The 27,963-nt window shown below is 39.9% G+C and overlaps 1 protein-coding gene across 2 annotated transcripts in view; it reads right to left on the bottom strand.

Annotated features, from left to right (window-relative positions):
* RAPGEF4 (Rap guanine nucleotide exchange factor 4) overlaps positions 1 to 27,963 on the bottom strand; it is a 346,445-nt gene that overhangs the window by 230,372 nt on the left and 88,110 nt on the right. For both annotated transcript variants that reach the window (XM_037849336.1, XM_037849337.1), the window contains exons 2-4: positions 26,177 to 26,319; positions 22,738 to 22,826; positions 4,674 to 4,820 (exon numbers count right to left, since the gene is read on the bottom strand). In XM_037849336.1, the coding sequence (XP_037705264.1) occupies positions 4,674 to 4,820; positions 22,738 to 22,826; positions 26,177 to 26,319 (379 nt within the window). The remainder of the gene's footprint in view (positions 1 to 4,673; positions 4,821 to 22,737; positions 22,827 to 26,176; positions 26,320 to 27,963) is intronic.

The raw sequence follows: 27,963 nt of genomic DNA, 5'->3' as shown, positions 1-27,963 counted from the left end.
AAAGTTTTTCCTAGAGTGATGTTCATGCAGTTGAAACACAGGTGAACAGGTGGCAGACTGCTAGTTCAAGCACCTCTCAGTGGTGCTTCTTATGGATCTGATTGACTATCTCCCTAATCTACTTCCCTGAACACAGTGGACTCATCTCCTCATTCAATTTCATGTATTTGGAACATTCCATGTAAAGATGCCAAATGCTGCAAATCTTCAAGTATCTTAATACAAACATATCAGATAGAAAATCAGAAAGAAAATCCAAAAACAAAACCCCTCATTTCTAGGTTGTCCTAACCAATGAAAACCTTCTTATACTATATGCGTTGAGAAGATATTCACAGAATTGGATAGCAAATCAGTTTTATATTTAGTCAAAGAGCCACCATCAATTGTAAATACCCATAATCTTGGATCAAATATTAGCAACCGGTTTAAAACTCCCAAGCCTACACTTAACTGCTTTGCCATTTCACTTTCTGACTGAGGGTATAAAGTGCCACTAGTATTGAAAAGTTTAAATTATTATTGTCTAAAGAACTAGAAATGGTATGCAAAGACTTTTAAATTAGTTTCCTTCTGTATGTAATTCAGAAGCATACCCATCTCCAATATCTATCTCTTGCACTCTCTCTCTCTACCTGTCTCTTCCTCACTTCTGAAAATGAAAAATAAGATGTTTTATACCCCCATTAATATATTTTATTAAGTTCTAATATGAAAGAGATGTGAAAGGAGAGAGGCATTATTAGCCAACTCTGAATAAATTTACCATAATTCACTTAAGAAAATATGACCTGACTTTAAAATGAAGTAACCCAGTGCCCCCAAATCTGACCATAAATTGGAAACTAAATATGGAAAGGGAGGAAGAAAGAAAGAGGTTTCATTAGGAAAGATGTAGGGGGCAAAGAAAAAGATGAAGCTCTTATCTCAGCTCTAACTTGGAGAATATTTATTTTATTTGATGCATTCACAGAGACTACTGAATAACGCTTCTGGCTGCCTTTATGAAAATAATTTCAAAAAATACTCAGTGCTGCCAATTTGATGTACAATATAGCAGGTAATAGAAGGCAAGAGGTATTGAGGATGAAACTGAATAGGATTTCAAAAATCTCACATCTAGCTCTCTGCAGAAAGGCCAGGAAACGTGCGTTTGGTCAGGGAAAGGAAGTGGGATCTCCTACCTTTGTGTTGCCATTAACATCCCAAGTGTAATACCCTATAAACAAACAGTTCAGATAGCCTATTAAAGAACTATCTTTAGATTGTGCTACCTGTTAGAGATTAGGTCCCACAGTCTCACAGTTAGAAAAGTAACTCTGAATCCTGATCCCAGCAATTTAATCCTTCAGCCCTCTAGCTGACATCATATTGGAGGCCACGCTAAATACAAGGAAGCGTGCCATAAAATGGGCCCACCATGACAGTCCTCAGAAGTCAACAGTCAAATGGGATGAACACATAAATTCAGTCCTGCAATCATGTTATCTAATTTTTACTATTTGGAACCTAAGGCCTAATACTAATTCTGAACTCAGGGTTCCTTACCTTGCCAACAGCAGAGGCGTTAGCCAGTTTATCTTTCTGCTGCCCTCTAGAAGCATCTCACGGTTCAGTGATGCTTCTACCAGGATCCGAAGCAACATAATCCTTCCCTTTTTGATATTTGGCTGACAGATATACTTTACATTTCAGCTGACAGTATGAGCTTGGGTTTTGCTTCTGCTAACAGATATTTACCAGCGCAATGGATGGCTGAGTGATAAACGCTATTACCTGACATGATCAGGAAATAGGTGTTCTGGTTATCAAACATTTTGTAGCAGATTACTGTTATATATGCCACAATGAATCGCCAACTTTCAAAAATAGAAATAAAACTTATTTCATGATAATGATATGTTATACTCTGAAATTATATATTTACTCGCTTGTTCATTTTCCACCTCCCCTGAGTAGAGCAGAAGTCACTCCCTGAAGTAGGGACTCTTAAGCAGTGCTATACCCACCCCTGACACACAGGATATATGCAGCAAGTATTGGTTGGATAAAGGAACAGTAGAATAAGTATAATTCTATCTTTTTTATTCAGAAGCTATTTCCAAATTTTATATTTTAGGATTATCATGAACTGTATATGCACAAGCAAAATGGAGTTTATTGCATTTTCATTTTAGCCAGTTAAAACATTGATTGAGCACCTAACTGGTGCTCTGCGTTTAACTGCATGAACAGTCAAATAAAATGAATTATCTGACAAAGTTATCAAACAGTATGAGGTTCTAGTCCTCATCTGTGAAACAAAGGATCAGACTAGAAGCTTTCTATCCATCCTTTTCTGCTCTAAATTAAATGGCTCTACGAATCTTGCTCCCAGCACACTTTTGACACTGGCAGAGGAATCAGAAATCAAGTTCTGAGGCTACAGTTGAGGGGTTGGAGCTGCTGAGCTGCAAAACCATGTGGCAAGGTTTTGAAAAGCAAGGACTGTTCACAATATCAATACCCCCATTTAATAAATTACCTCTAATGGGGAATATTTGTGGAAAATGGCCCTAAAACCTACTCAGATGCAACTTAACCAAGACATCAAACTTAACATTACCAGTAGAGGGGCAACCAGATTATAAGCCTCCTGGTGTACCAGCATCACCTCTGACGTTTCCTTGCCAAAAATGTTTGACTTGAATTTAATCACTCCTTTAGCCCTAACTTCCATTTACAGGTAACCCCAGGGTGGAGATGCAAAAAAGATATCACGAGAACACAACCAAACAAATTGTGAATTTGGGAGAAAATGCCCTGGCCTTTTTAACTACTCAATGCCATCAATACCAGAAGGAGATGGACTTAAATTTAACAATGAAACATTCTTTATTGCAGCCTGGTTTGGGGAAAAAAATAGCTATAAAAGATATGTATAGAACAACTGGGAAATATGAAATATAGACTGGGTATTAAGTAACATTAGGATATTATCGTTCGTCTTATAGATGAAATAATGATATTGTGGGTATATAGCAGGATATATTAATTTTTTGGCCGAATAGTTAGGATGAAATGTCATGATGTCTGAAATTTACATGAAAGTGGTTCAGCAAAAAACAAACATAGATGAAACAAATGAAACCATATGTTAACAATTGTTGAACTTAGTGACAGTATATGGGTGTTTGTTGTACTCTTTTTGCTTCTCTGTATGTTTGAAAAATATTTTAATAATCTTTTTTAATGTTCATTGATAACTTCTTAGGAACTTCATTCAAAGTACTGAGGGTTCCTCATTAAAATAAAATTTTAAATATTTCTAAAAACCACCCTGTTGCAGCAATTTGAATAAGTCATCACAGACAAAAACAGTTCAAATGACACACATCGCAGGTAGTGATCATTTCTGTTCTTAAACCAGTTTTCCAGATTCCCTTTTTGAAAAAAAAAAACACTCTTCAGTTTAACGTTTAAAATGAAAGATCCAAAAAATGGCTTATTTGCCTCAAGCTTGGTCCCTTTTAATTGACAGAAAACCTCTCCACACACACACACCTCATGCAAACCCACTTTAGCTTTTCCTTCCAAAAACTAGCTTTTGTCTCTGAACTTTACAGAGCAGTTGGAGCTCTTTAATATTTTCTAAGAGAAACATTTCAAACAAGTAACCCTGCAATTTATTCACTACTGCTAAGAATAAAAGTAACAGGTTTCACCACCAAGGCCTTCCAAGGCTTTGCATAACTTTCAAGGCAAAGCATCACTCACTCACCTGCCAGTTCACTCTCTTAATGCATCTGTCATTTGTTTAGCTCTGGAGGAAACTATTTGATTATATGAAATTCTTTTTAGATCAAGTTTAAAATCTTAGCCACACTAGGACAAGTGGTGGAGCCTGCCAGCTCAATGGGTTAACACTTGAACACACTGAGCCGAGGACAAAGACAAGGAGCAACCATAGGTTAAAAGCAGAAGTTTAAAGAACTGAAAAAGAATGACCGTGAAAGATGCGAGGCCTAGCTGGGCCTTTATAGATGCTGTATTTGCCATTACTACATATAAGATGATTTATTCCCCATACTTCTTGTAAATGAGTGCAATACCCTAAGGGGCACTGCTAAGCACTGGTAAACGCAAAAGCCACCAGGACCAGTTGTGTCCATCCACCGCTGTGCCACCTATGCATTTTGAAGTTGGCAAGTAACCAGACATTTTTATGTACCTCCATTTCCCATACCTTATTGCAGGGCACATCATTTTTAAAAGCATCTAAATGAAGCAGATGTTAACTGCATTCATTCCATTTTACCAGGGAACATGTCAATGATGATTTTTAAAATGCAAAAGAAAATGTCAAAGTATTTTGTTCCCTGGTTAAGAATACATCTGTAGAAGAGGAGGGAGAAAATACATAAAACACTCTATGGTCATTCAAGAAATAATTATAAGGTATGTCAAACTACAGAAAATTGAGCAAGCACAAAATTTAAAAAAAAAAAAAAGGACGTCTTATGTCAAAATGGCTTTTTCACTCACTCGTTTCAAAAACAAGTTTTGAAAATTAAATTCCAGCCACCAGCTCAGAGCAGAACACATTAAGGCTTGACTGTGATGCCATTATCCATGTGGCAGCTCCCTCTCTTTTCTAAAACAGCATTAATTGACAAAGAAGCCTTGGGGCTCACCTCCCATAGTGCCTTGAAGTCCTTCTGCTCGATGCGGAGCAGCTCGCTGCTCTCCCTGGTAACAATGGTTGCATGGCGGGGCGTGTTGTCCAGAATGGACTCTCCAAAGGCTGTTCCAATCCCCAGGGTACAGATGGTCACTGCATCCTGAGAATCCCAAAAACTGATCTTTAGAAAATTAAGCATTTAACTGATGGGTGGGCTGAATTTTCTTTTAATTGAAGTACAAGTTGTACACAATAAAACACAATTTAAATTGTACAGTTCAACAGGTTTTGATAAATATATATACCCATGCAATCACCACTAAAATCAAGATAGAGAATACCTGCATTGCCCCATAATGTTCCCTTGTGCCCCTTTTCCAATCAAAACCCTCCTTCCAGAGGTAATAACGATTCTGATTTCTGTCACCATGGAGGAGTTTCACCCGTTCTAGGAAATTAATGTAAAAGGAGCCAGACAATATACATTCTTTTGTGTCTGGCTTCTTTGGCTCAACATAATGTTCGTAAGATTCATCCATGTTGCTGCATGAATCAGTAGTCTGTTCCTTTTACTGCCAAGTAGTTTTCCATTATATGGATATGCCATGGCTTGCTTATCCATCCTGCTGTTGATGGACATTTGGGTTATTTCCAGCTTGGTTGTTTCCAGTTTATGGTGAATAAAGCTGCCAGCAATCATTTTGTACAAGTCTTTTTTGTGGGCAGGGTTATCTTTTTATATGAGTCCTATCTGCTTTAAGAAAAGAGGGAAAATCTACTGAAGATGAACTCAGTTTTTTTTTTTTTTTTTTTTTTTTTTTTAGAGAGAAGGTGTAATTACAATATTTAAGTAGGACACTGGAATAGGGGATGCTGTTATGTCAGACCATCTTGAAGAGGTGAGGAAACTGACAGTCACAGTGACTGATTCACATGGCCCCAGTTCAAATAGTTAATATGTAGTGTAGCCAGATTCTAACCACTTCTACCTGATTATCTATTCCAAGCTTTCTGTGTCATGCTGCCTCCTGCAGCCAAAACAGGGTAAAAGCAGTGTCTGATGAAGTCCAGTGTGATTAGTTCATAAAATGTCATGAGTAAATCATTAAAAAGTTTCTTAGGCGTACTACAAAAGCAATTTCCTCTCTACATGCAACACTGGTGATAATGTTTGAATTTAATCCTAACTAGTTTTAAATAATGCAAATAGCCACTCCAAATCACCTGGACATTAATTTTGCAAGGCATTATAAACTGAGGGAGATACAGAGGGTAATCCTCTGAGTTAGAAAGAAGTTTTCCTTTCATGCATCTGACACATAATAACAGGCAAATGTTATTAAGATCAAGTTAGTGACTCTGTAATCACATTACTAAGACAAATGCCCATAAGAATCCAGTCCCTTGAACTATATAGATATCATCATATAAAATTTTATTCAAGAAAATAAAATCAATAATATCTCAGAAAAGAATAAAAGATCAGGAAAGAATTCCAGAATACTCTGCTAATAAATTTTCCAGAAAGGCAGGTGCAAACAAATTTAGTCAGAAAAATATTCCCAGAACTGACATATCAAGACTGTGAGTTAGGCACCTCTGAGTAATTTTCAAATTCCAGTAAATACAGAAAATGGATTATGATGAATCACAGACTCACAAATTCTCTAGATTATCAGGTTCCCTTCAGGCTCCCACTAGCCTACTTCATTTTCCTATCATCTTAACCCTTCAGAAAAGATTTTTTTCCATGTCTAGTTGACTAGACTTCCCAATGTTTAGTTCTATTTTAAAACTTAAAAGGGATGCATCAAAAGTATTAAAGCTACCACTATCCATGTATCTTTAAAATCTAAGGTTATTTGCAAGGTATAATGCAAAAGAACATATGATGATCTCAGTTATTCATGAGGTGGTTGTAAATTTTATGGATCAGCCAGTATTCTCCTTCCTTACCTCCCATCCATGGCACATGGAGTTTGTCACCCAAAGGTATACAAAGATAGAGGCTATGGAATGCCCATGGGTCTGTCTTCTTTCTAGTGAATAGCTCTTGTACTAAAGACAAAGGATTGAAATTACTCTTGGATTTTCCCTGGAGATTTATTTAACTTTACCTATGCTTTTCCATGTATACAAAATTTAGTCACGTCCGTATTGCAAACTGCCCTTCTCAGTGTAGTTCTCCATGCAAGGACCTCCATAAAAACAAACACCCATTTGATGACACACCTGCTCATTTCTAGGAACCCATGCCACCCAGCAGAACTGAGAGTGGGATCCATCCTTCCTACATTTCCTCCTTTACACTTCCATTTAAATTTGAAGACACAGAGTTAAAAATACAAAACCAGAAGAGAGTATTATCTTCAAATTCAAAATTTCAGCAGACTCAGAGTATTTTAGGACAAATTTACGTAGAAATCTGAATGGATTTGGGAGGTACTGATTGGGCACTGAAAGGACTGGAAGCAGACGGTCCTAAGAGGAACATTTTCACTCTAAAGACCAGTTGCTATCTTTATAGTCCAATGGTGTTACATTGTATCCCAGGCAGAGTCTTCCAATGTGTGTTTAGAAAATATTTGTCACAAAAAGAGGAAATTTATATTCTAATGCTCTCTCATTTAGTAGAACCAATATATGTTGCTCAGAATGCACATTCCCAGGCAGGATGAATGAGAGCAAGATGAATGAGTTAAAGGATGTAGAAGCACTCTTTTGGTCTGTACTAATGTCAAATCAGATCCCCGTAGGTCAGAATTACAAATCTGAAATCCTAAGGATATGCTTAATGCATGCCTTTGCCTGTTGCTGAAAGTGTTTATTTCTGAATACAACCTTGTGATTTTCTTTTCATACTCTAGAGATCTGCTCATGTCTCAATACGTATTTATAGAGACTATTCAGAACATTTTAATTTTCTGCTTATTTGCAGATTAATGTTCAGGGAAAACACCTGAAAGGAAATGTTTACAATGACACAGAGACTGAAGAAAGCAAACAATAACTAGTCAGGGATTATGAAATATTAACAATAGTAAAAGAACATCCTCTTTTGCAGTAAGATGGCAATTTATTTTGAGGACCTTCAAACGTGAAATTAACAATTAAAAATCCTATGTCTTCGATGTATGAAGTTGGGTTTAGCAGCACTGCTGGTGCCCTGCCAGATTCCCTCATCCAGCTCAGGAGTCATTTGTACCTTTCTGGACAGTTCCCAGACACATCCACGACTTCCCACCCCCAGCACCTGCATCACTCAGCCTGAGGACAGAGTGCTGGGCAGTTAATGCTTTTCAGGTGCAACCTCCACCAAAGGAGCAGGAGAGTTCAAGGAGAAATATGTCAGCTTCCTCAAGCCATACAGTCTCTTGTGGGTCCCCTGAAGGATTGAGCCCAGTTGCCCATAGTGGGAACCCTTTCATTAACACATCTTTATGGGCTCTTATCCCCTCCTTGTCTCACTTTCCTCACTCTCTTATCATGCTTCCTAGGGTCATCTCCAAAAAACCATTCGTACTCAAATCCTTCTCTCAGGTCTGCTTCTGGGGAAACCCAAAACCAGGGAGTGGGTTAGCCAAACATGTTTGTGGGTCCTGAATCACACTCAGATCTCTGGAGGGGTGCTGGGCCAAATCAGTATCCACAGACTTTTGTCACAGGGAAAGAGACTGACTTATAACTTACTGCTTTGCATTAGCCACATTTTAAGTGTGGTATCCCTTGGGTGACACATGGGAAGACTTTGTTGTGTTAATAAAGAATATTGGGTTGCCAAAGCCAACTCTTCTATATAAGAAGTGGGGATGGGCTCTCAAAAAAATTACCCATGGGATGTCACTGACATGTCATCTGGTCCCCCAATCACTTATTCACTACAACTTTCTTCCTCCAATCTCTCATCTATTGGTCGACTTGATCATTCCTTCTCCTACCCTCTAAAACATAGACCTCCTTACTGAATTACCTGCTCACCCTTAATGTTACATACCCCAATGTGTAACAGCATGCATGTGGCTCTCCATGTATGTGAGTGGAGTACTATGTGCCATGCACTGGGCCAGGTGTCTTGACTACAATGCCCAATTTATTCCTCATGACAGTTAAATGAGATAATGCACTCAAAGTGCTTTGCATAGTCAAAATAAATGCTTAATAAATTGTGAATATTCTTACTGAAGATAACATTAAAATTATTCTGCAATATCAGTATTATTATTCCTATTTTATAGGTTGAGGAAAATCAGGCTTAAAGATGTTCAGTAACTTCCCCAAGTCCATGGCTGAGAAGTGGAAGATTTGGGACTAGAATCTAGTCAGTCTAATTATCTATTCATATATCTGTTAGATTGTCATCTGACATGTAAGTACCTCTTGCCGAGGCTCAGTAGGAAAAGTGGCTAAAGTGTTAATTTAATCTACGTAAGTTCTTTTTTCATTCTGCCAATCTATATATTAATTGAATGCCTAATAAGTGCAAATCACCAGGAAGATACAAAACATTTTGTATTGCTCCCCTTCCAATCTCCCAGTTCCAGTACTGAGATACAGTGGACTCTCTCCCAGAGGATCAAATCTATCCCAGGTTCAGGCACCAATCCTCTCATTCATTGACTAAGAATTGAATCGGCATTTCTGCTTTTCCTACTCTGATCCTGTGCCCAGTTCTAATAACGGAGTTCCTGCCTTGGTTGGAAAAAAACAGGTTTCAGTCTTTTGGGGTCTCTGCCCTGGTGACCTGCCTGGTAATTCTTCTAAAATTGGCAGGCTGTCTTATTCTCTCAGCCCTCCCCGAGCCCCAAGTGCTCTCCACAGTTGTTCTGTTAACAGTCCCCTTAGTCTGCGTGCCTGGCTGCCTACCTCTATCACTGAGCTTCCTTCCTGACTCCTCCCCATCATCAAGCCATGCCTCATCAGCAGTGACCACGTGCTAGGTCTGCCTTGGACCTTCAACATGTACCCTGGAAGCTGCAATACTCCAACTTGCTGCTTCCTTTCCACCCTCTGTCCAGCACAGCTTGAGCATCCCCCTAAACATCTCCCACCTCCACCACAGGTAGCCTCCAGTGTCCAGTTTCTCCTCCTCTGCCCTGCTAGGCACCAACTCAAGTCATGAACAATATCTTGGCACTATCTATGTTTTCAGGGGGGTAAACAGGGGCTGATTATTTCAGTTCATATTTGGTAGGTCATCAAAGACAACAATAAAGCAGCCCCTGATGGAAGGCAGAGACCATTGAGCGAAGGACACACACGGGAGGCACCCAGAATCAGAGCGCTCGAGGCTTAGAAGGAAAAACTGGCATCAGAGTCTTTCCTGGGAGGCAGCATAGTGAAAACAGTATGGGTTTCGGAAGACCTAGATTCAAAGCTCATCTCTGCCAATTACTAGCTTGTGGCTTTGGGCAAAATGCTCCCCAGAGCCTCAATATCCTTGTTTGTGAAATGGGCATAATCTCTGTAATAAGGTATTAGCAGGAGTAGACATTAATAAAACAATACATAGAGTCATATATAATTCCTGGTCCATACTAGGTGCGCCATAAATAATGGAAATCGTCATTTTTAATTTAGCATATTTATATATATATATATGTATAGGTTATTCACAGTTCTAAAAAGAAAATTATATTCTTCTATTATTTCAGTAACAGAATCTCTATATTCATTTTGTGTTAATCTTCAATTAACGATGGTTTTTCCCACTTAAGTTCCAAGTTTCTCTGTCCCTCCAGTCTGGATGTCAAGTGGTTTAAATGATCTGCAAAACACTTCAGCTCTCTGGGGGAGCTTGTATTCAAAGGAACCCTTCTGACAAATCCTGCTGTAAATCAAAGAATCCTTTTGTACTGCAACTAATCACACCTTAATTTATCTGCTTTGTACATCGGAATTCTGGTATACTGTGTTTTCTTGAAACAGGCACTCTTGTATGAGGCATTTTATTTGTTTGTTTCATTATAAACATAGCTACAGTGTTAAAATGGGAATGGTATTAAGGAAGCCAATGGTTATGCGTCACTGATAATTAAGATTGTTATCCAAGTTAAGAAAACATGTGCCTAGCAAATATGTCTATAAGCAACAGCTGAAATCCAAATTACATAAGCTACAGACACTCTGATGAAATTTTAAATAACCAACAATCAATAAAATCAACTGCTAAGAATTATCTGCGACGAGTACATCAAGATTTCTTAAAATTTTTTCTTGTAACTTCAAAGGGTATCAGATCTTTTTATTACGTAGACTTGACTCACTTCTGTATTAATGGCTCAAGAAGAATTAAATGCCTCATGGCAAATTTATTGTTTCAGATACACACTGGGTTAACATCAAGCTACAAATTTATCCTTTAAGAATTTAGACCTGAAAACAAATTCTTACAAAGAAATAATTTTACAATTTTTATTTTAGGGCTATAGGCAATACTTACCATAAAGTTTAGTTGTGCCTGGGTTCATCACATGAGCTTGACTTTAGTACTGGAATTTATTAAGTACTCCAAGTCTTTTTAAATAATAAAATTTAATGGAACCTAATCTCTGAATTTGTCAAGACATTGGATTGACTATGGTCAAAAGGATTTCTTGCCAAGCAGAAAGGCAAAAACATTCTAACTCAAACATTTTTCTAACCAATAACAAAGGCAAGGTCTGTTACTTTTAGAGAACTTCCTTGGAATCAGCACGTTAAACAACACAGCTTAACAAGACCATGCACACTGGCTGAGGGAAGGTTAAGTGAGAATGTAGACTAGCATCAGCCTTCTGATAACCGAATCAGGGAGGCAGCTCCATTTCAGTGAGGGCCTGTCTGTCCCGTACTATGGCTCAGTCTTGCCTCCACCCATACAAAGAATCACTAGCAACAATGCTAAATACAGGAGGCATCAGGCAGGATGCTAAATAGACCACCCACTATTTCCTAACAAAGAGCATAACCTGAGCACAGGCAAGCAGTAAGAGATTACAAACAACCGCTGTGGACCTGGCACCTTTCACATATTATGGACTCTGTAAACGTATTCAGAAAATGTTCTCCATCTGAAAATAACGGGCTGATGAGACAAAAACAGAAAGACAGAGAGAGATCCACATTATAGAGAAAGATGGCTGTCCTTCATTTTTGAGAAATAAAAATGCAATGCCTAAAGGCATCTTCGCATAGAAGCAAAGAAAGGATGGTAAATAAAAGCATATTACTTAACCTAAAGTTATCCCCTAAACTTACTGCCTAAGGTTATAACCTAAATCCTAAAGTGTATAACCAATCAGAGATCTTTTTCCAAAATTGGGCTAAACTGCCAGAGAATTTCACAGAGAAGGATGAGAGGAAGAAGAGAGGAGGGAATTAAATGATGGCCAAGGCCAAGAGCAGCTCTGATTCCTTTGATCCCATGAAATGGTTGGACGATATTGTTCAACGTTGGTTTCAAACGCCAAGTGCATTTCCTGCGTTTTCTGTTCAAGCACTGCCCTCTTGTGATAAAACGACAGCTTTGCAGGCACGGCCACTGTCAGCATTCCACTCCAGGTATGTGACACTTCTTTCTCTAAATAGTAATGAAAAAGAACAGGTACCCTTGCCGTATCCCAGGCTTTGTACTAAATACTGTACACGAATGAATTCATTTAAGGTGGGAACTATTATCCTCATTTTACAGATAATCTAACTTGCCTGAGGTCACACAGTCAATTAAGTGGCAGAGATGGGACGTGAAACGGGGTCTGCTTTTGCCCACCACACATGGCATTAGATGACCACTAACACTTCAAAGAAGCATCTGCTACAGAAATGTAAACGATTTAATGAATTGATTAACCAACCCCCCTTCTCTATTTTACAGCTTTGACTTCTCTTCTCCCAGCTGCCATCAGAAATTATTCTTTCATATGACTGAAAAAAAAAAATTATACTCTTTTAGTGTAAAGATTAATTTAAAACCTTATGCATTTCTAGGATTTAGAGATTTGCCATGCCAAAAAAGCTCCCTCATCTATGAAACCTCAAGGCAAAAGCAGGCCCCTGCTTGTCTGTCTCTCCATCTCTCTGAAACCATACACACACACACACACAGTCGGGGACTGCTGTCTGATACAGTGAGGTTTATAAGCCTATTTATTGTTTTTATGTATACTATTTATTGCTTATAACTTGTTCCAACGTTCACTCTGAACTTCAATCCATTAAAATACTGATGGGAAGGCATATACCAATAGTCTCGTTACATTCTGGTAGGAATGTTAAAAATTCTGACTTGTAGCTCACTTAAGTTTAAAATAGATATTCAAGACAGGCAGGTTCCTGAACACAGTTCTGTTGTGGGGAACTAAAGGTGTACATCCTGGTCTGGCTTAGGTAACAGACTGAAGACGGGGACAGGTGTCCTTGGGGGAAATGGAAGGATTAATCCTTGCTGGGATTTGTGCTGCCAAGAGGAAATCTACATGAACATGTGGTCCAAGCTGGGACATCTTTGGATGAGAAGTGCCTGCGGGAAAGAAAGTTCTCTTGTTGGGAGTTCTAAGTTTCATGGGCTAAGACAAGGGACGTGCAATACAAAAAGAGGGTCTGAGAACTTGGGGAAGGTGTCGCTGACAATTACACAAGAACATAGGAGTAAGCTTGTTTCTTCTGAAGCAGGTTTTGTTTTATGTAGTAGTGAAATAAAGATAATTTATAAAAAGATATTTGCAAGGATAGTAGTCTCTAAAATCTAATCAAAATAATAGGAACAGAATGGTCAATGCCTTTCCCAGAATTCTAGTATAGTTGTGGTTTCAAGGCAGTAACAAAAGAAACAAAAGTGAAGTAGCACCACTTCCTCAAGGATGGTCTCCGGGAGATGGGACCTATTTCCCTTTCCCATTTGATCCCACCCTGCCTCCCACTCCAGCACACTGATAAAGACTTGATTTGAGAAGACTAAGCTAAGGGAAAGCAGGAAGCAGAACCCGACTGTTGGCTTGGAGCTCCGCCTGGAGAGGGCCTGCCTGTGTGAGAGTGAGAGGAGTCTGTCCCAGCGCACAGCAGGATTGTGCACCACTGCTGGACGAGTCCTGAGCCATGAGGAGACCCGCGGACTGACCCCTGTTTCTACCCTGACCCAGTGGGACTGGCCTCCAGCAAAGCCCTCTCAGCCCAGCGGCTTTTTCTCTTCATCCTCCCCTCCCAGGAAAGTGTCTGAGGTGGTATCCATCTTTGTACGTAGATGAAGTTTACATTACCTCTCACCAGAGTATTTGTATTCTAATACTTCTTCCAAATGGGCAATCAACGACTTTAAAAGCTTAGGCATCAGAGATCCAGGGAGCAAAGAAAACCTCATGACCCTCATGCCCCATTGACAATGGAGGGGTCTATTTGGTATACTTGGGAGCAAGCACCCTTTCTAGACCACCTGAAAGCACCCTGGGCAAATGGCAGCCTATGCTGACTAACGCTGAGGCTGGCAGGGGCAGGGCGCTGGATGGGTAGGAAATCAGGACTCAGTACTGTGTGACCTAGAGCAGACCACTCATTCACCTGTGAAATGAACATGATACAACCCAGTGGTTCTACCTAATAGGGGGTTCAAATGAGAGGATGTGAGGGAAATGCTTTGTAAACGATGACATTTACTAAAGGTGATCCGCCACATGGAGTCCACAGAATGCAACAAGAACTTGACAAAACCATCAGACACAGGGCAAGAAGCTGTTTTCTTAACCTAGTGAGCAAGAATGTATACGGGGATGGCGGGAAGGGGGAAAAATAATATTATGTTGAAGCAGACAGGGAGGTTATATGAATTATTAGCCAAACAGAATATTTAATCCCTGTGTATTCTTGAAAGTTATTGATAGTTGTATCTCCCTATCACTATATAAAAGAAATAGGGTGAAGGAGAGGATGGGCACGATGGTGGCATAGAGAAGAGTGGAATTCAGTCAGTCCCCTGAAACAACTAATAAACAACAAGGAACAACTAGTAAATAAGCTGGAATAACTGCTGGGGACACCCGTGACTGTCCACACGTCATACACCAACCTGGATTGGGAGGAATGTCTGAGATCACAGCATAGAATCTATAAGTAAAAGCTGTGGAACCGCTCTGGGAGCCTCCTACCCCCGCAGCAGGCGTTGCTGCAAAACTTCGCTGTGGTAGAGAGTGGCACTCTGCAAGAGAGCAAATATAGCTTAGCTGAACTCCTACTGGGGTTTTAATTAACAAATGTAGACTGCTGAATACAAGCTACAACCCCCAACAAGCAAACAGAGGTTTTTAGTGACAACTGACCTTAAAGAACCAGAAGACTCATCTGTCCTGGGAGAGGGAACCCAGAAGACCAGGTGTTGCCTCTGGCCGACGAGTGAGGCCAGGGGGCCGTCTACTGGCTCCAAAAGAGGGCTTTCTGTTCCTTTTTCTCTCTCTCAACCTTAGGGGCTCAGAGGAGAGAGCCGCACCCATTTTCAGTTCATAATGCTCTGACCCAGACAGGGCTGAAGATAACAGCAACAGAGAGACTATTCAAATGCAGATGATAAATCCCTAGGGGGTGTAGCTTCCCCAAGAGTAAGGTGGGGCCCAGCTTTCCTTTTGGAACCAGACCCCAGAGCCTGGGGTAAAACAGCCAAGTCAGAAACTGAGGAGGCCACATCTCCTTACAACCAGTCGGGAGTGACAGGCTGACAGGTGCCACCTGCTGGGCAGGTAGGAAAAGTACAGCAACTGGAAACCTCACAGGAAAGTCTGTCATTCCTCTAAGATACACCCTGAATATAACCCCATTCTGAGACCTGAACCCATTCTGGTCTGGGAAAATCTGATTGGGGTAACCAAGAAAACTAGATGCCTAGACAACAGAAAACTACAATCTATACTAGGAAAAATGAAGATATGGCCCAGTCAAAGGAACAAACTTACACTTCAATCAAGATACAGTCAAGATATTGTTTCACTTTAGTGAAACAATCTATTAAAGATTTTCAGAGATATGCTAAATCAAAGCAAAAACCAAATCAACAAGTTCAGGGAAGATATAAAGAAAGAGATGAAGGCTATAAAGAAAACACTGGGTGAACATAAGGTAGAAATCGAAAGTTTGAAAAAACAACTGGCAGAATCTATGGAAATGAAAGGCACAACACAAGAGATGAAAAACACCATGGAGACATATAGCAGCAGATTTCAAGAGGCAGAAGAAAACACTCAGGAACTGGAAAACAAGACACCTGAAATCCTACACACAAAAGAACAGATGGGGAAAAGAATGGAAAAATATGAACAATGTCTCAGGGAATTGAATGACAACATGAAACTCATAAATATATGTGTCATGAGGGTCCCAGAAGGAGAAGAGAAGGGAAAAGGGGCAGAAGCAATAATAAATAATCAATGAAAATTTCCCATCTCTTATGGAAGACATAAAATTACAGATCCAAGAAGCACAGTGTACCCCAAACAGAATAGATCTGAATAGACCTATGCCAAGACACTTAATGATCAGATTATAAAATGTCAAAGACAAAGAAACAATCACGAAAGTAGCAAGAGAAAAGCCATCCATCACATGCAAAGGAAGCTTGATAAAACTATGTGCAGAATTCTCAGCAGAAACCATGGAGGCAAGAAGGAAGTGGTGTGATATATTTAAGATACTGAAAGAGAAAAACTGCCAACCAAGAATCCTATAACTGGCAAAGCTGTCCTTCAAATATGGAGGAGAGTTTAAAATATTCTCTGACAAACAGACAATGAATTTGTGAACAAGATACCTGCCTAAAGGAAATACTAAAGGGAGAACTACAGACAGATAGGAAAAGACAGAAGTGAGAGGTTTGGAACACAATTTTGGGTAATGGTAGCACAGCAATGTAATGACACTGAACAAAGATGACTGTGAGTATGGTTGAAAGAGGAAGGTTAGGAGCATGTGGGACACCAGAAGGAAAGAGGAAAGATAAAGACTGGGACTGTATAACTCAGTGAAACCTAGGGTGCTCAACAATTGTGATAAAATGTACAAATATGTTTTTACATAAGGGAGAACAAATGAATGTCAACCTTGCAAGGTGTTAAAAATAGGGTACTATTGGGGAAAAAAACCACAATCAATGCAAACTAGAGACTATAATTAACAGAAACTTTGTATTATGCTTCCTTTAATGTAACAAAGGCAATATGTCAAAGCTAAATGCCTGTAAGAGGGGGACATCAGGGAGGGGTATGGGATTCTTGGCATTGGTGATATTGTCTGACTCTTTTATTCTACTTTAGTTTAATTCTGTCTTTCCTTTTGTTGCTTTTTAGTTGTCATTTTTTTTCTTTTTCTTTTGTCTCTCCACCTTCTTTGAGTCTTCCTCCTGCTTTGTGGAAGAAATGGAGATGTCCTTATATAGATAGTGGTGATGGTGGTGGATACATAAATACGTGATTATACAGGGAACCATCAATTGTTTACTTAGGATGGAAAGTATGGTGGGTGAACAAAACCATCTTAAAAAAAAAAGGGGTGATGAAGAAATCTTGAGGGCACTACATTGACTGAAATAAGTCAGACACATAAGGACAAATATTGCAGGGTCTTATTGATATGAACTTATTGTAACATGTAAACAGATAGACATGAAATATAAGTTAACAGGATATAGAACAAGGCTAAAGAATAGGGAGCGGTTGCTTGTTATGAGCAGAATGTTCAACTAGGTTGAACCTAAGTATTTGGAAGTGGACAGAGGTGACGGTAGCACATTACTGTGAGAATAACTAACAGTGCTGAATGGTGTGTGAATGTGGTGGAAAGGGGAAGTTTAGAGTCATGTATGTCACCAGAAGGAAAGCTGGAGGTTAAAAGATGGGAATGTATAAAACAGTGAATCTTGTGGTGGACAATGTCCATGATTAACTGTACAAATATTAGAAATCTCTTTCATGAACTAGAACAAATGTATGACACTATAACCAGAAGCTAATCATAGAGGGGTATATACAGAAAAAAATATATACCTATTGAAAACTATGTACAACAGTTAACAGTATTTTAACATTCTTTCATCAACATTAGCAAATGTACTATACCAATACCATGAGTCAATAATGGAAGGGGGTGGTTAGGGGTAGGGGAGGAACTGAGTTTTATTTTTTGTCTTTATTTCTTTTCTGGAGTAATGAAAATGTTCTAAAAATTGGAGAAAAAAAAGTTAGAATTGTTAGAATTGATGATTCATATAATGTATGGGGAGGGGGCTGAGAGAAAGGGAGTATCCTAACTTCAGGCTTTTATATCCAATCACCTAAAAACAGCGTGATTTTTTTTTCAGAAAAAAATCCATTAAATTAATAACACCTAGTACATGTATAGTATAAAAACACTATTCATCTGTGAAGGGTTTTCTGCCTTGTGTATTCCCTATTTTAATTAGTGGCACCACCAACCACTTCTTCATCCAAGTTAGGATACTCCCTTTCTCTCAGCCCCCTCCCCATACATTATATGAATCATCAATTCTAACAATTTCCCCACTACCTTGTACATACCTCACTTCCCTCCCCATCACCCTTGCTTATCTGTCTCACCCTCTACCTAGCAGCTCCTTGAAGGGATGGGCCAGGGCTCATTTAACCGTGTATCTCCAGATCTAAATGGTGGTGGGAAGAGGGACCTGCACCCCAGGGGAAGGCTGCCAGAGCTGGAGGAGTGGGTCTTCTCTGCCAGCACACCCCAGGCGGAGCAAACACCTGCCAGGTAGCCTCGCGGGTGAGCAGGTTTGGGGCTCTGAGCTGGGCTAGAAATGCAGGAAGGTGGTTAGAAGAATTGCAAGGGAAAAGCTTCTCCTCCATAGTTATGATTCCTAAAGAGCTCAGCCCTCACCTCTTATCCTTCCCCGCTCCTGTCACCCCCCACTAGACGGTGCCTGTACATCCATAATGGAGACAACTTGAGCCCTACAATCAGAACACCTGATGGCTGTGTGAGCTTGGACAAGTTTTTTAACATCCTACGTGTAAAACAAAGTTAATAATAGTACCAATTCAGGACAGGGTGGGGGTATTGTACACAGCAACTGAGGTAAAGCTTCCACAGTGTTTAGCACAATACCTGCCCATGGTAGGCCCTTAACTATTTCTGCCCTTATGTCACCCTTTGGCTCAGCACAGCAGCTAAGACCCCACAGAGGGGCTGAAACTGAGTCGGACTTTAAGACCATCGCCTCTGACTGAGACGAGGAGGCTGGCATACAAGGCAGGAGAGACCTGAGGAAGGAAAACGGAGGGGCAGGCTACCAAGAAACTCTGCTCTCTGCTCTTTCAAAGACCTGACTCCGTGTGCTGTCACCACTTTTCCCTCTTCCCTCAATTTTCATACTCTTTTAACTTGTCTTCTTTCACTTCTACTATCTCCCCACCACCACCCCCTCACCCCTCCATTCCATGTGTGAGCAGCAGGAAGAGCAGACAATTTGGAGTATGTCAGACCTGAATTCAAATCTTAGTCTGGCCACTTACATTTGTGTGGCCCTGGGAGAGTTACGCAATGTCTCTGAGTAGGGTCTTCAAACCTAATTGTAAAATTGGATATAAAAGCCTGAAGATTAATGATTAGCAAGTTGATGGACGGGGAACCCCTAGCACAGCACTGGTCCATTGGAGGCATGTAGCAATGTTAGCTGATCGTCTCCGGGGGTAGGAATTCCAGGTCTTTCCTTACTCCCCCCTCCAGAGCCCGTGATCCAACCCCGTTTCTCTCCCCTTTGGGGTATGACTTACCTGAGCTGCATGATCCTGGAAAACAGTGAAGGTTAAGAAATCCCCCCACCTTTGTGTCCTGAAAAACAATATACTGCAGAGAAACATCCTTCCCCATATGACTTAGATAAGACTCATGTTTGCCTCCTGGTCTGCCCGTGACAAGACCTGACAAAGATCCTCCAAATTCCCCTTCTTTGCCTCGGAAATGATTCGCTGAACTGCTTGTGCCCTCTAATCAATAGGAAAAAAAATGCTTTTTAATAAAACTTTGGCTAAGTTTCTCTCCTTCCTCTGGGCCCCTGAACTTTGACCCACCCTCAGCCCGAGCCAGCAGACAATCCCTCCTGAGGAGAGGCTAGTTTCCAGGAAAAACATTCACCGAGCAACTTTCATCCCACCTTTTGCCTTTTATTATCTGTCATTGCCACCCCTTCCTCCCACTCCTCCACACTGGGTCCTTTCCAGCCTTCTGTACTCCTTCCTATGAAAGAAAACCTTTATATCTGAGCCTTGAGATGCTTGCAGGTCTTTAGTCGGCGTGTTCTCCTTACAGCAACAGTCCCTTTCCCTGCCCTGCAATAATCTTTTCACATAAAATCTCCCCTTATTAAGTCCAGATTCGCACTCCAATTGGCTAAGCCACATCACTAGTGGGCAGAGACCCAGAGGGTATTACGAGGTCTGTGTGGGTAGCTGTGGCTCTCCTGTCCTTCCCTCTTTCAAGCAGCCTGGCATGGGAGGAGACTGGGCACTCCTACTCATTCTCCTTAGCTCCTTTCTCTCGTGTGGCTGGAACCATGTCTTGCCCCTCCGAGCTGGCTGGATGGCCGGGCCCTCTGTCTGCCTCAGGCTATGCTCTGGAGTGCTGGGGGTGGTGTAGGGGTCAGCGCGCTTTCTCTTTGTTATATCTTAGTGACACAAACCAGTCCAGGAACCCTGGCTGAATATTTTAGGGTGAAGTACACAGAGGAGGCAGTAAGCCAGCTTTGTAGAAGGCCAGTAATTCCTAACAAGAGAAGACCCAAGTCCAGCTTAGGAAAGTCCTTTGTACTGGATTTGAGATAAAAACAAACAAACAAAAAAAAACCCACACAGCTAAAATCTAAAATTAAAAGTTTATTAAAATAAACAAAAATTACAGCTAACAGCAAAGTGTTACTCAGCTTTTCTTTGCTAAGACCCCACGGTGAGAGATAATTGGTCTCAGGCACTATTCCTGGAGCCCCTGGCCAAATACCATTTTAATGCCATCAAAATCTCACTCCAGCTTTTAACATCTGCTGTGTCAGCACGTCACTGCTGACATTAGTTATCATTTCTTCAAGTACATCTGGTCTTCCTCTTCTTGCTGTTATTCTTCTCTCTTGTCATCTCCCTTCCCTGTGTTTCCTTTTCTTCTTTCTTTGTCCTCCAAATTCTCCTCCTTCCCTTTCTTCTCTTTCCTCACCTTTTTTCAGCTTCTCCCTTCTCTCTGCACCACTACTCATCCAGGACCAGCCAGAGAAGCAGGAAGAACCAAGGAGAATCACCCCATCTTTGCCCTGTCCCCGCCACACATCCGTGCAGGTGAACCTGGCTAAGGTAAGCGTCAGGAGCAGCACTGAGCAAAGATGCCCAGAGGGTACCCACCAGGACAGCGGTCTGCAGGTAGGAGCTCTGCAGAGATAAGGGACCCAGGGCAACCTGAAAGGATGGCAAAAGGCAGAGAGGGGGCAGTTGCATGTTTCACAGTGTTTATGTTGAGTCAAGATGTATAGAGCAGGAGGTATGAGCATATGTTTCCATGCCTGACTGCTTAGGTTATAATCTTGGTTCCCCTAATTTCTAGACGCATTACTTTGGGCAAAATATTTAATCATTCGGGACCTTAGTTTCCTCATTTGTAAAACATGACTAGTAATATTACCTACCTCATAGGGGTGTTGTGAGGATGTTAAATGAGAAGATAAATATCTATCAAGTGCTTAGAACACTGCCTAGAACATGGCAAACATCCAATTAATGCTAGTTGCTCTCAGTCCTTATTGGGAAACTGAAGTGGTTTACAACAATCAAAACCCACTTCTCACTTTGGCCCTGTCTGAAATCCAAGAGAGCTCTGTGAGAGAGGGGAAGAGAGAAAGTAGCACCACAGTTGGGAGACATGGGGTCCAGGCAGTTTCCAGGGGAACTCTCAGTACACGACGCACAGAACAGTGTACCATAGTTTAAGTGGGACTTGGGCACCAGTCTGAGACTCTAAGCATCCATAGCAATGGGCATAGCACAGGCATCTACATTCCACACTCCAAATGCCCACCTTACAACAATCTTCTGGGTTACCTCTCCTTCAAGATACTGACTCCCAAACTCCAATATGCACACAAGTCACTACAAAATTTGAACCTTATTATTTAGTGTACTGTAATTATTTTTCACATGTGAAGTGTGCTACATATGAAAAAGGCTCAGAAACCCTGTATTAAATATGATGCTTAGCTGTAGGTTATTTGATTTTTCTTGATAATTCTTCCAGATTCTACAATTATTCAATTTTTTCCTTTGGTTTCTATCTGAATTCTGAGTATGTGGATATACGACTTGGAACATTTTCAAACTGAGCCTTCAACATGGCCCTTTCAGTGCCATACTTTTCAGACTCGCAATCTTTGGTTCTGTATATTTAGGCCACATGCAATTTGATGGAGCAAGGACCAGGGCAAATGGGAAAGGAGACTCTAGATCCAATTTTAAATATTCACAAAGATTGTGGGGGGAAAAGGAATCAGTTTTATTGACTAGAAAGCCAAGCTTCTCAGAGGTGATTAATAAAGATAAAGGAAGCCCACACTGGACTTTAAAATAAAAATAATTATTGCCCCCACCCACCCACATAATTAGAGAAGCAGTGGGAGATTTTAGGCGGATGTATCATCCACATTTCCCCTGCACCACTGGGGCTCCTGAAAGGCTGACAAGGGGATTGCTTCCAGGTTAAAGAAAAGTCAGGATACAAATTGGGGGGAGAATCTAAGGAGAATCCTAAGAAGACTTGCCCTGCTTCCCCTATGCTCATATATCACCTTAAACTGCAGCAATTTATCACACTGCAATTGAACTGTTTGCATTTCCTAGGAGACAGAAAGGTCCTTGAAGGCAGGCAATGAGTTCCTGCATTCTGTGATCTAACACCTGGCACTCAGATAATAAAGGATTTCTAGAAACCCTTGTACAGCCCCTTACAGGAAAGAGAAAAGGGTTTGTAGCTTTGATGGTATAAAGATATGAGGATACATGTCTTTTTAGAAAAATATTATACCCCACTGGGAAAAAAAAAAAAAAAAAGAAAGAATATCTTACCTGGTAACTGCTGGTCTCAGATACCTTAACATCCAAAGACCCTGCCAGGACAGCATACCAGTTTGTTCCAATATCACCCTGGCGAAATACTGAAAAAGAAAAAATAATGTAAATATTGCAAATCTAAGTTGATTTTACTCTATGACCTGGTAAGTTTTCACTAGTTATGTTAAGCCTGAGTTGGAACTGGCTGAGATTATCATCCATCCCCAATCTGTTCTGCCAAAGATATGAAATTCTTTTCCTCATCTATTGACATATCTATATCCTATTTATTCAACATTAGATGAAGCAGAACTCTATTAAACAGAACTCTTTCATAATTATAGGGCAGTAATAAGGGATGATAACAATACCACACGCTACAGGATCTTTTGAATTTAGGAAGAACTGACTGATATTCTGTGTACTACATTTCGTTGTATCATTATTCTTGGAAAGTATTAAAATTATTAATATGGGTTACATAATAACAAGGTTATTCGACTCAACAAGATACCAGACCACTATGACAATTTCCAAAACAATCTATATTAAAAGCAATGTATTTTATTGAATAGTATGCCTTTTTAATCACTAAGAAAAATAAAGTCTGCTTTGTTTAAAAAACTTAACTCCTATGTTATCATTATTTCTTGCTTATTTTATAAATTCACTGTTTTTTAGGCATCGGAGGTTAACCACTCTTTGGAAACGAGTCTCTTCAGAAATTTCTGCGCTTGCTTGATTTTGCTTCTCTTTTGTAATCTCAGAGAAAAAGACATTTAGCTATTAGAAACTCTACTTCTCAAATCATGTCAAAATCAGTACTTTGGAAAATAATTCTGAAACACTGGGTCACATATCTCATACAATCCCAACTGCCCTTTTAAATATGCTAGCTAAATAACTAGATGTAATGAGCTGATATATTTATATTCATTTCACAGTTAGAGCGGTTAAATGACTCAATGGAAAATCACATGACAGCTCAGTGGGATAGCTGAGTTCTGGCAAGGCTGGTGCTCACTGCAGAAGAGCAAGCTTCTGGGAGCCATAATTAATGATGACTAGCTGCTCTGAACTTCCAAACTAGGTTGGGCCTTGGAAAGGCAAAGAACATCAACAGCATCCTACCAACCATCACGGTAAGCTTACGATGGGAGATTGATGCGTTTATAGCTGTCCCCTCCAGTAACTCTGATGCTCCAAGCCTTGGTAAGTGATTTATTTTAGAGTTAAGACTTTGCCTTTCATGAACTTCTTGGCCCCAAAAGATATTTATCATTTGCCAATCAAATTCACATTTCATTTCATAGAGGATTCGCTTTGAGAATACCTTTAAGAAACAGAAAATAGAGACTCAACCCCAAAAGAATGACATTTCTCATATCATTAAGTAAAAATATATGTATACTGTTCTGAAGACTATATGGATGATTTTTAAAAAATAGAATTGTGTTTACACACAGGAAAATATCTTGAAGGATACACATAAAATGTTAACAGTAGTTTCTGAGTTATGGGCTTGTAGGTGGTTTTTATTTTCTGTTTTCAAAATTTTCTACATGAATGCTGTGACAGGACCTGTTGGTTTCCTACCCAGATCTATTCCTCCCCTCCCTTCCTGCTATCTAACTGAATGCAGTTTTTATTCCTCTATAGGGCCAAGTGCTCAGAGGACAGGAGTTCCAGCCCTAGCTCCACAGGGATATTCAGCATTGGTCTAAATCAATCAAGGTGATCCCACTGCCTTTGCCAGTGATTGCTTAGATATGGGCATGTGATACAATTCTGATCAATTAACCCTTACAGGACATCTACTGGGGACTTCTGGAAAGAAAGACACAAGAAGAAAGACTCCTTTTGCAGGATGTTTTGGTATCAGCAGGTAAGTCTCCCAACTGCTGCAGCTGCCTTAAGTCAATTTGGGGACAAGCCTGAAGACCAAGCCAACACCTAAAGATATACAGAAGAAAAACAAGAAAAAAAAAGGCGAGTGGAACCTGGTACCTTAATAATGTCATTGAGTCACTTAATTAACCAACCCTGAAGCCATCACGTATCAGGAATTTTTGTATACGAGTAATTCATTTTCTTCCTTCTTGTATATGAGTAATAGATTATTCTAATCAGTTGAATGGGAGTTTTCTGTTACCACAGCATAAAACATCCCAACTTATGGAAAGGTATTACTTTCTAAGGAGAAAATACTTTTCTTTTAAATGTAGCTGTCCCACTCTATGCTTTCATTCTCCATATAGATGTCGAATAGATGATATCACTGAAATTAATTCAAAATATTACTGCATTAGTCATTACTGCAAAGGAGAAGATAAACCTGCCTATAATTGTGCCTAAGAGTCTCCCCCTGAGTACCTCTTTGTTGCTCAGATGTGGCCCTCTCTCTCTCTAACTAAGCCAACTCAGCAGGTGAACGTACTGCCCTCCCCCCTACATGGGACACGACTCCCAGGGGTGTAAATCTCCCTGGCAACACAGGATATGACTCCCAGGGATGAATTTGGACCCAGCATCATGGGATTGAGAACATCTTCTTGACCAAAAGGGGGATGCAAAATGAAACGAAATAAAGTTTCAGTGGCTGAGAGATTTCAAATGGAGTTGAGAGGTCACTCTGGTGGACATTCTTACACACTATATAGGTAACACTTTTTAGGTTTTAATGTATTGGAATAGCTAGAAGTAAATACATGAAACTATCAAACTCCAACCCAGTAGCCTGGACTCTTGAAGATGATTATGTAACAATGTAGCTTACAAGGGGTGACAGTGTGATTGTGAAAACCTTGTGGATCACACTCCGTTTATCCAGTGTATGGATAGATGAGTAGAAAAATGGGGACAAAAACTAAATGAAAAATAGGGTGGGATGGAGGGATGATTTGGGTGTTCTTTTTTGCTGTTATTTTTATTCTTATTCTGATTCTTTCTGGTATAAGGAAAATGTTCAAAAATAGATTGATGTGACGAATGAATAACTATATGAGGGTACTATGAACAGCTGATTGTACACCATGGATGATTGTATGGTATGTGAATATATCTCAATAAAACTGAATTTAATTAAAACAAAACAAAACAAAACAAAAAATATTACTGCATTAGTTAAGAGGTCTTTTATCTTTAGCTAATATCCTGTTGGCTTACATATTTCTTGGGATAGAAAAGATAATTAAATATTTGAATTTTGAAGGATCTGCCTCAATATACAAACCAGTATACCCTCCCAGATCCATCTAGAAAGCAGTCTGTTCTGGAAGAACAAGTTATATCATGTGAACAAAGAAATTAAGGAAATGCCTACAGGGAACTGAAAAATTAGTGTATTTGTTTGAAGTGCAAACATAGATATTCCATTTACTGTCTATCCCCAGAGGGTAACACAAAGGAACACAGACAATATATAAAAACATACTATTGGAGTTGAATTTCTTACATGTGATTCCTTTTTCCAGATTCTCATAATAACCACATAAGCAAATCTGATGAAGGAGATTCGGGTGAAATTTCTCAAAAGCTTTAACTTCTTTCAGCCGTGTGAAGATTATATCCACATCTTCACTAGATCGTTCCAAAGGTCTATAAAGGAGGAAAAGGCACAAGAAGCTATATAAATAAGGATTTACTTGAAAGTGTATCAATAGGCATTGATTATACCTAAATTTATCCACTTATCTCCATTACAGGTATTTCCAGGCTTTGGTTGACTATTCACCTTAACTCTCTACTAAAGCAAATGGCTATCACAGGAAACAACCTCAGAGTCATAAGTTCAAGGTGCTGCTTTTGGAGAGTGTTTAATCACTGTCTATATCTAAGAAGTAACAAGATATGATACATGAAAGTAAAGATTTTATTTCAAATCGAGTTCACAAACACAAATGCCTATAGGCACAGATCAGGTAAAGTGAGTAAAAAGAACCAAATATAAGATTTAAAAAAACTCTACTAAAAGAAAACAATGGTGAAAGCACAATGATAAATGGCAACTGATACTCAGCCTCAGTGTCAGTAAACAATAGGGAGTGGTGGGGAGCATGGTGAGCTCCAAGATCAGCCTGGCTAAAGGGAGCAGCTCTTACTCAGTTGTCTTATTACTGGCTTCATGTAGAAACACAGGCCTAATATTGTCAGATCTTCTGAATGTTAAAAGAAAGCTAGATGTCTAGATGCTTGTTCACATTTCTTAAACATTGTGTGGGTCAAACAAACAAACAAAAAATCTGTGAAAAAGATCCAACCTGCTGTTATCTCTGGATTAAAATGAACCAAAGAACCAAACAAAAATAGGACAGGTTTTACAGATTATAACAAACTATTTTCTTTCTTTCCTTTGAGCAGTTTTCCAAGTCTATGCCTTCAGTATACTTTGCATGATCCTAGTGGTGTTCTTTGATAGGTATTTCACATTATGCAGACACTGTCCAGCTTAATATGTGTCCCTAGCATTCTGGGATCAGAAAAAATGAGTTGGGTGAGGATGGGACAGAGACAGATGATGTTCACCAAGTACCACGTGCTCCCTTGCATTTCCCAGCCTCTCCTGCGGTTATGTTGGGGCCAAATTCTGGTCAATGGGCTATGAACAAGACAACACGAATCACTTCTGAGATGAGACTGTTCAGAGCCAGGAGTGCCTCTTTCATCTCTCTCTTCTTCAACCACAACTTTGGAGGGCATGTGTTTCAGTTGGGATAACCACAAGATGGAGAATAACCATACAAGCCACTAAAGACTTTTCAGGAGTAACAAGTAAATCTCCGTTTTATGAAGGTTCTGAGATTTGGAGGGCTTATTTGTTACCACAGCATCACCTAGCATTACCAAGACTAATACAGAAGTCAGGATGATATGCTCCAGAGTCCCAAGGAACTTAGGACTTTGTCAGAGGAAGACAGATCCCACCATGAGAGATGAAAATTTTTAGAGGACATAGCAGATGCCCTGCCACTAAAGGGAAGACAAAAGACACAAGCTTTCATGAGTTTAAAGGCTCTACACTTGTCCTATCACACTTCTAGGCTCAGAGAAACTAGATCTGAAGAATATGCATACAATGTAGGCTAGCCTTCTGGCTACCCCCTACTGAAAGGACCTGGACTCTGCTTCCTGGAAAGGAAGAAGGGAAATTCTGATCATGAGATGAAAGATTTGCAGGCTGTACCAATGAAGGTACAATGCACCAATACCAATGCCTCTTCCCACCTATTGCAAAGAAAAGAA

The sequence above is a fragment of the Choloepus didactylus genome, chromosome 9 (genome assembly GCF_015220235.1).
Source record: "Choloepus didactylus isolate mChoDid1 chromosome 9, mChoDid1.pri, whole genome shotgun sequence".
In the NCBI taxonomy this organism is placed as follows: domain Eukaryota; kingdom Metazoa; phylum Chordata; class Mammalia; order Pilosa; family Megalonychidae; genus Choloepus; species Choloepus didactylus.
Note: the sequence above shows the minus strand (reverse complement) of the source record. Positions and strands in the feature narration are given on the sequence as shown.